Here is a 9,227-nt window from a genome sequence, read left to right on the forward strand (position 1 = left end):
CTCAAGGGGAAAGTTTGGAAAGGCCTCTCTGAGTTGAGTAGTTAGCTCCTAGGAATTGTCACAATCTGGAAGTTTATCCCACTGTACCAAAACTTCTTGTTGCCCATCACTTCTTTCTCTGCTCTGCAATAAAGCCTTGGGGCTCACCTGTAGTTCATACTCTTCAGACAGCATAGGTGGCAGAGGTTGAGCAAGTTGTACTGCCTTCAAAGATTTTTTGAGTAGGGATACATGGAACACTGGATGGATCCTAGCATGATTAGGGAGTTCCAATCTATAAGCCACTGAACCAATTTTCTCCAGAATTTGATAAGGGCCGTAGAACTTGGCTGCTAACTTTGCTATAGGTTTCTTAGCTAATGATTTCAACTTATAAGGTTGAAGCTTCAAAAACACCCATTCTCCTACCTCAAATTCCACCTTTCTCCTATGCTTATTAGCTTGAGCCCTCATCATGTCCTGAGCCTTCAACAAATTCTGCTGTAACTCTTGTAACACTATATCTCTGTCTTGAAGTAGTTGATTCACTGCCTCTACCTTAGAAGTGAAGGTACATCATTTGATCAATGTAGGAGGATCCCTCCCATATAGGGCTTTAAATGGAGTCATGCCAGCTGACCCATTATAGGTAGTATTAAACCAAAACTCTGCCCAAGGAAGCCATTCTACCCATTGTTTGGGCTTAGGGCCTGGAAAACACCTTAGGTAGGTTTCCAAGCTTCTATTCACCACCTCAGTTTGCCCATCAGTCTGAGGGTGGTAGGCAGTGCTATACTTCAACTTAGTTCCTGCTAATTTGAACAATTCTTGCCAGAATTGTCTGAGGAAGATCTGGTCTCTGTCAGAAATGATGGTTGCTGGAAAACCATGTAGCCTAACCACCTCTTTGACAAACAAAGCTGCCACATCTCTTGCATTGAAAGGGTGGCCCAAGGGATGGAAATGAGCATATTTAGTGAGTCTATCTACTACCACAAATATGGTATCCTTCCCTTTAGCTTTAGGTAAGCCAGATATGAAGTCCATGGAAATATCTTGCCACACTTGAGTAGGAATTGGTAAAGGTTGCAACAAACCACTAGGGGCCAAGGTGGAGTATTTCTGTCTTTGGCACACATCACAAGTTTCTACATAGTGCTTCACATAGCTCCTCATACCTTCCCAATAGAAGAAACTAAAGACCCTCTTGAATGTTCTAAAGAACCCAGAGTGTCCCCCAGCCACACTATCATGACATTCAGCTAAGATTAAGGGAAGTTTATTGGAGTTCTTGGGTAATACTAACCTCCCTTTATATAACAACCTTCCTGCCTGAAACTGGAATCCAGGATGTGAATTAGGGTCACACATTAGATCTTGTATCACCCTTTGCAATTTAGGTTCTTGTTGCAATTCTTGAAACCAATCCTTTGCATCCTCTAGGTTGATGATAGACACAACAACATACATAGTCTTTCTAGAAAGAGCATATGCACATGTATTTTCCCTCCCAGACTTGAATTGTATCTCAAAATCTAACCCAATAAGCTTGACTGCCCATCTAAACTGTTCTTCACTAAAGAGTCTCTGTTCTGTGAGGAATTTGAGGCTTCTCTGGCCTGTTCTCATAATAAAATGCCTTCCCATCAAATAGTGCTTCCACTTCTGGATTGCATGCACTACTGCCATGAGTTCTCTTTCATAGACTGACTTCATCTGAGCTCTGACTGATAAACCCTTGCTCCAAAAAGCCAAAGGCCTTCCCTCCTGCATCAATACTGCCCCCAACCCTTTACTAGAAGCATCTGTTTCAATCACGAAAGTTTTAGAGAAATCTGGGACTGCCAAGAGGGGCAAGTTGATCATAGCAGTTTTCAACCTCTGGAAAGCTGTGGATGCTTCATTCCCCCATACAAAATTATCCTTTTTCAACAAGTCAGTCAAGGGCTTGGCTATGTTACCATACCCTTGTACAAATTTTCTATAATATCCTGTGAGACCTAGGAACCCCCTTAGACCCTTCAAATCTTTAGGAATTGGCCAAGTCTTCTTAGTAGCAACCTTGGCTTGATCTGCTGCCACCCCTGACCCAGAGATGATATGTCCTAGATACTCCAAACTAGGCTTAGCAAAACAACACTTCTTTTTGTTAATTTTTAGTGAATTGGAACCCAATACTTCCAATACTTGCCTCAAATGTCCCTGATGGGCAGCCTCCCCCTTGTTGTACACCAAGATATCATCAAAAAATACCAAAGCAAATTGTCTTAGGAAGGGCCTTAAGACCTCATTCATCAAAGCCTGAAATGTAGAGGGGACATTTGTTAAGCCAAAAGGCATCACAACAAATTCATAATGCCCCTCATGGGTCCTAAAAGCAGTTTTCTCAATGTCATTCCCCTTCATCCTAATCTGATGATACCCTGACTTTAAGTCAAGTTTGGTAAACACATTAGCCCCTCCAATCTCATCTAGCAGTTCTTCTATTATAGGAATAGGGAATTTGTTGGGAATGATGATCTTGTTCAAGGCCCTGTAATCCACACAAAACCTCCAACCTCCATCCTTCTTCTTGACCAATATAATTGGACTAGAATAGGGACTAATACTATGCCTTATTACCCCTTATTCCAACATCTCCCCCACCAACCTCTCAATTTCTGTTTTCTGGTAATGAGGGTATTTATAGGGCCTTAAGTTTGGAATTGTAGCCCCTTCTACCAAATGTATTGCATGGTCACACCTCCTAGTAGGGGGTAGCTCATTAGGATCCACAAACAGCTCCTCAAATTCTGCCAATAAGCCTAAAGAGATACTTTTCTTCTCATTTGTTTCATTCTCTTTTTGTTATTATAATGTATGTGTACTGTCAAGTAGCTGTGTTGGGAAACTAATTTCAAATTTGAACATCTCACGCTCCCGTTCACCCACAACCCTTCCTCCACAACTGTTTTTTTATTTTGTATTTCTCCCCGTTTTGGTCCACCACCGTGGCCAGCGGCGGGGCTGCTGGCACCATCGCCGCTGGTCATCTAGCCGCCCAACAGTTCCGACATCCCCATCCAGCAAAGGGATTACCACCATGGTAACCCCTAACCCTAAACCCCAATTTAATTTTTCCCTAACCCCCAAATTGATTATCCATAACCTAACCCCAATTTAATTTTAACCTATCCCCCAATTTAATTTTAACCTATCCCCCAATTTAATATTTACCTAACTGCCAATTTAATTTAACCCAAAATCCCCCAATTTGATTTTAAACACACCATTTCTGCAGCAATAAAATTGTGAGAAGCTCCACAATCTATCAAGATGATTACTGACCTTGCATCCACCCATCCTTCCACCTTCCAAGATCTAGTAGTTGTAAAACCTGTCATAGAACACAGTGATAGATGCAGAGATTTGAAGGTCTGCAACTGCTCCTCCCCTTCTTCATTGCCCTCCTCTTCCTCATCTACTTCTACCAATATCATTTGAAGTTGTTTATTTTTACATCTGTGTTCCCTATTGTAGGGTTCATCACAACGAAAGCACAACCCCTTTTCTCTTTTCTCCCTTATTTCTGCATTAGTCAGGTGCTTGAATTCTCCTGACTTGTTCTTCACACTCTCCTCAGAATGACTTGGTCCAAGACTCCTCATCGAATTGCTGCCAGCAGAATTTTCCCACCTCCTATCTGCATTGGGCCTAGACTCCACAGTAACAGTCTTTGTATAAGAATTGGTTCTGGACCCTCCAGATCCTCGTGGAATATAAGCAGGATGAATTTTTTTCGTTATCAACACATTCTTCTGCTCAATTAGCAAGACCTTTTGTATCAAGTCTGATAGAGATTGCAACTCATACAGCTTCACTTCTGCTTGCAATTCTTCCTTCAAGCCATTCAAGAAAATTCCCCTAACACATTCCTGATCTATGGATCTCAATGCTCCTACATATTTTTTAAAATCTTCAACATACTCTTCTATTGTCCCTGTCTGTTTAAGAGCCAATAACTGCTCAAAAGGGTTTTGCACCATGGAAGGCTGAAACCTCTGCACCACTGCTATCTTGAATCCATCCCAAGTAGGGTTTGGATTACATTTCTCCCACCAATGAAACCAGCTCAAAGCCTTACCTTCCAAAGCCATGACTGTAGCTTGCATCTTCTCTTCCTCCGTTACCTCCTTAAGAACGAAATAACGTTCTAATCGATGTGTCCAACCGAATGCGTCTTCTCCAGCAAAAATTGGAATTTCTAATCTCCTCCACTTCTCTCTGCGCAAGGTCTCGTCACTTCGTTCTCCCCAATTTCCTTTTTCTTCCTGTGGTGAACCATTATGACTACGATTGTGACCTAATTGCGACATGAGCTCTGTGATTTGTTCTCCATGCTTTCTGGCTAGTGCCTCCGCATACTCCAAACGTGTTCTCATCTCTTCCCGTTCCTGTTCCCAGTCTTCGTTACTTCTTGCCTACTTCTTGTCTTCATACGCAGCACATAGGATACGTGATTTTCAGGCACCAGAATTGGTGCTCTGATACCAGTGTTAAACTGGCACAAATTAGGATAAGAAATAAAAAGATAGGAATTCAATGAATACCTCAAGGATCAGGAAACCCCAGATCCCTATTTTATTGAATTTTGTAGAAATGATTACAATGAAGAAGAAGATAGATTTTAGAGAGAATTACAAGACTGGTTTCCCTGAAATCAGTTACTCAACCACTATTTCCCAAAAAAGTACTTCTAACTACCTCCTAGCTTTCTATTTATAGATTTCTTAACTAACTTCCTTTAGGAAGTTAGTTATTTTCAGTTATGCCATGTTGGCGCCTCTCATACACCATAGTGATTGGGGGTTTCTTCCTCCTTTTAATCCTATCAACATTGCTGCGAGTTAGTTGCAGTTATTTGTCTTAAAGTTTCTAGTAATTGATTGTGTTGAAAAATAAGGTACTTGATCTTTGTGGTTATGACTTTTTACCTTTAAGGAAGAAGGTACTTTTCAGAAAATGTTACTAGATTAAGGAGATAATTGCTACTTCATGTAGATGATAATTGAAATTTAGAGCAGGGCAACAATATAGAAGAGGAAGTCAAAAACTACTGCAGACAACTTTAGAGTAAGATTTATATTATAGTCCTATTGTACAACTTAGTAAGATTTATATGAAAGCAACTTAGTAGGTGTTTTTTTCACAAGGTCCTAACAGCTTGAAACCTTGGTTCTTTAGGAAGGAACTTCTGCTCAGCATAGACAGACATGTAGTCACCGAAAACAAATTTCGGATAAGTTTCATCCACTTGTTGGTTTTCATTTTCCACCAACTTTGGTGCAGGATATATGGTAGCCTTGAGTGGTGGATTATAGAATGATGCAATTGATCTTCTGTTTCCATCCGAAAGGGACAGAACCCTGTGCCAACAACTCTTGTATCTACCATTACTTAAGACCTCAATCTGATCACCAGTGTTGATTACAATGGCATTTGGCACAGGCTGCACATCAATCCAATGCCCATCTTTGAGCATTTGAAGGCCACCTATCTTATCATCTTGGAACAGCAGGACGATACCTCCCGCATCGGTGTGCGCTCGTAGACCATTCACGAGCTCTGGATGGGGACAAGGTGGGTAGTGACTAACCTTGGTGCCAAAGAATGCATTATCTGATTCTCCACCATTGAGTACCTTCTTGATGTACCCTTCAGGTAAGCCTAGATTCTCATCCATCACTTCCATGACTTTCTCTGCTAATTTCTTTACCTCAGACCTATATTCTGCCATGGTTTCCCTGTTATCCATGTCAAGTTATACTATAACATAAGGTTCTTGTGAGTAAGAGCAAGTATAATAGAATGTGCAAATTGCAAAACATAATATCCTTCCAAAATGTTCATCTCAGCACTTTTTTAGTCACATCACTTTCTAGACTTAAATCCTAATTATCTATCATCTTTTCATTGTTGTTTATAAATATAAATTCTTTGATCTATGAGTGTGAAGTAAGTGTAAAAGTACTTTGCAGGGAGAAAATATTATTACAGGTGAATGCAAAGACTTCACCCTTTCCCTTTTCACTGTATGTGAAGCACTTAATGGTTGAAATTTATAGGTTTTCCACAACTATCTATCATCTTTTCATTGCTATTTATAAATATAAATTCTGTTGTCCCAAACCATATCTCAAATCCTGTCACGTATCAATGAGAACATGTCATATCAATTGAAAAAATTAAACATTTATTATTATTTTTGTTTTTGCTTTATTATCATTGATACGAGACAAAATTTGATACATAGTTTAGAACATCAAATCCTTTTTTACAAAAAAAAATGAGCAAGTATAGTAGAAGACTGTGCATGAAATGATAGGTGGAGTTATTCCTGATATGAAATATCATTTTCTACGGGTTGTTTGGCTATATTTTATAAAGAAAAACCATTGTTTAGTTTTATACCTGAAACCTGGTGTTTTTAGTGGCCATTCATTATCATCTAGAAGAGTGAAAACATCTTCCCAATCCACATGCTCCAACTTTTCACTGCTCTTTTTTTCAGCTAACTCATTTATTAGCTTCACCAGTTTGGAGTTGTTGAAGTTTTCCTCTCTTTCCAGCTTATAGCACTCAGTGCTAACCTTCTTCACCTTCTCAAGAAGTTCCTCTGGAATCCCATGATTGATCAACTGTATAACAAAGTTTCAGCTTTCATATGTACATGTACAATTTAGATACTCTCGGATGGTAATTGCGACAAAGTCGCACAAATAAAGTTTTAACCGATGGTGATTACGACACGTGACACAAACTCTCGATTGGTCGTTATCACTTATTCACCTATATATTTTATTTTTTTACTATATAACATTACTCTAAAGATAGTAAGAGTATTATTATGTATCAAAAAAGTAATGTTTCATTAATTGTAAAGATAAATAATATATAAGTAACTTACTTGGAAAAATCCCCATTCTTCACACCCATTAGCAATTTGTGCCAAACTTTGTGCTTTTTCTTTCCCATTCAACTTTGAGAAATCAATAACTGGGATTGCCATTTAGTAAAAAAAAGGAACAGAACAATTATAATAAGAGTTGTAGAAAAAGTGTGTGTTGTTTGATATTGGCTACTTTGTTCTGATGTTGTTTCTAAGAGAGGTACCTTAAACTATTTATAACAAAACTTCCTAGTATGTTGGATACATAAACATGGTTAAATGTCAACTTATAGGTTATTTTTAAAGAAATCAGCCCTTAGAGAAGGGTCACGGACGGTGACACATTTAATTATTATAATATTTTCTTATCATAAGGTCAATGTTTGCTTTGGAAGTTACTTGTTTTTCACCATTCAAGTCCACAACACAAGCCCTTCACTTTTCAAACTAGGCACTTTAATTAGATTTTTAATTGGTAATAGATCTTGAATCACTTAGCAGTAGTTTTACTCAACTAAATTAACGACTTAGACCATTGCATATATATATACATGGAGATAAAACAATGTAAAATCTTCACATAAGATGAAAGAAAAAACTGATAAGTAAATTTGACATAACATTACTCAAAACTCTAAGAATATAAATATATGATTTTATCCATTTATATGGTTTTTAACTTATTAATTTCTACAGAATATGAGATTTTCATTATGATAACTCAAACTTGGAACCCAACAAATATAGATGAATTATTTGAATGTAACCTCCTCTAATCTATACTTTAATTATGAGATAGTTAACATTTATGTTGGTATTGATTTGATTAACATAGGAAGGAAACACATAATTCCTATTTTAATATCAATACTTTTTTGGTTAAGTATTTTCTTACATTGAATAATTTATCTGTTTGGTTGACTTTGAAATTGATAACTTAGGATTTTAGCGTATAGTTTAAATTTCTACCGACTCCTCTAATTCTAATCATATGTTGGGTACCCCCACGTTGCTTTGTAGGACTACTACCAATGATTTTCACACATGACATTTGCCTCCAATTTTAACTTTTTTTTCATACAAATATTATAAGCCATAGTTTTACGGTTAAGGAATGAAATGTCAACGCTCTAGTATTTAATAATACAACCATTTAGCTTAACCTAATACATTCTCAACTTTTCAAATTGATAACTATTTATATGGCCCATAATAATGAATAGTTGGTTATGAATTTTTGGCTCTTGATTTGATTAACTTCTGATGAGACAAATAATATAACAAATAATATTTGCACTAGGGTGGATCTAGAACTTCGAGTGAGGGATGCAAGTTTTAATAATTATAATATTTTTAAATTTGATTGGTCTGATTGGTGTTAGAATGAACACTCTACTTGATTTGAGTTGCTCATTTGATTAGTATGAACTAAGTAACTAAGTTTACTAAATTTAAAAAATAACATCACAATGACACTTTGTGAGGAATTTTTTGTACTTTCAATTTATTTGTGTTTATGTTTTTCATCATTGAAATTTTGTTTATTATTTTTAGCTTATATAGTAACAAAATCTAATTTATTTAATTAAGATTTAAACTTATTTGTCCGCATTTGTTGCAATCAAATCGTAACAACTATGTTGTCTGATGATATTTTTAATTTATTTGTAATATTTTATTACCGTAAAACTTTTTGTTGGTTGTTTAATTAGTACTCGTCTAATAACAATATTCTTAAAATTGAAATAAAAATTATTAAATAATGTTAGGTGGTATTATACAACTTTAAAATTTTTAAGGTATATTAATTTAACTAGTATAATTAATGTAATCTAAAGAATTTTTGATAATTGAATGATCAACTAATATAAAAAATTTATATAACAAGTGAGTGACATTATTATACTTTTATATAACCCATATGTATACCAATTATTAACTATAAGAGTGTTATACACCGGAAAAAAAGAGAATAATGTATCTCCCCGTATTATAAGATAACTTATATTCTTTAGCCAGAAAAAAATGTGACATGTGTGCTATTTTGTTTATTTTTAAAAATATTTTTATAAAAAATGATAAAACATGACATATGTTATGATTTCACTAACAAGAGAAGATAACTTATCTCCTTCTACCAGGAGATACTTCATTCCTCTTGAAATAATTTGAGAGTATGCATGTGCACTGGGACATGAATGCCGCCATCCTGATTGGCGCTCGATTATAGAATCGAGTTTTACAACCTTAACTCATGCATTGTTGTTATAATTATTATATAAAATTATAAATAAATAAATATATATATATATATATATAT

General features: G+C 36.2%; 1 protein-coding gene across 1 annotated transcript; it reads right to left on the reverse strand.

The window, feature by feature from the left end:
- Nucleotides 4,992-7,153, reverse strand: LOC109326282 (1-aminocyclopropane-1-carboxylate oxidase 5-like). Its single transcript, XM_019558985.1, has 3 exons — nucleotides 6,926-7,153; nucleotides 6,430-6,656; nucleotides 4,992-5,762 (listed from the first exon to the last, which is right to left on the reverse strand). The coding sequence occupies exons 1-3, from the start codon at nucleotides 7,025-7,027 to the stop codon at nucleotides 5,165-5,167; spliced, it is 927 nt and encodes a 308-aa protein (XP_019414530.1). The 5' UTR covers nucleotides 7,028-7,153; the 3' UTR covers nucleotides 4,992-5,164.

Source organism: Lupinus angustifolius, chromosome LG14, assembly GCF_001865875.1.
Source record: "Lupinus angustifolius cultivar Tanjil chromosome LG14, LupAngTanjil_v1.0, whole genome shotgun sequence".
NCBI classification, from domain to species: Eukaryota; Viridiplantae; Streptophyta; class Magnoliopsida; order Fabales; family Fabaceae; genus Lupinus; species Lupinus angustifolius.

What these genes read in the sequence shown, in the direction of transcription:
- LOC109326282 (XM_019558985.1), bottom strand. Translation starts at nt 7,027, where the DNA reads ATGGCAATCCCAGTTATTGATTTCTCAAAGTTGAATGGGAAAGAAAAA. An exon ending in AAGAATGGGGATTTTTCCAA is followed by an intron (nt 6,657 to 6,925) that starts GTAAGTTACTTA and finishes TTTGTTATACAG; the next exon opens with TTGATCAATCATGGGATTCC. An exon ending in CTAAAAACACCAGGTTTCAG is followed by an intron (nt 5,763 to 6,429) that starts GTATAAAACTAA and finishes CATGGATAACAG; the next exon opens with GGAAACCATGGCAGAATATA.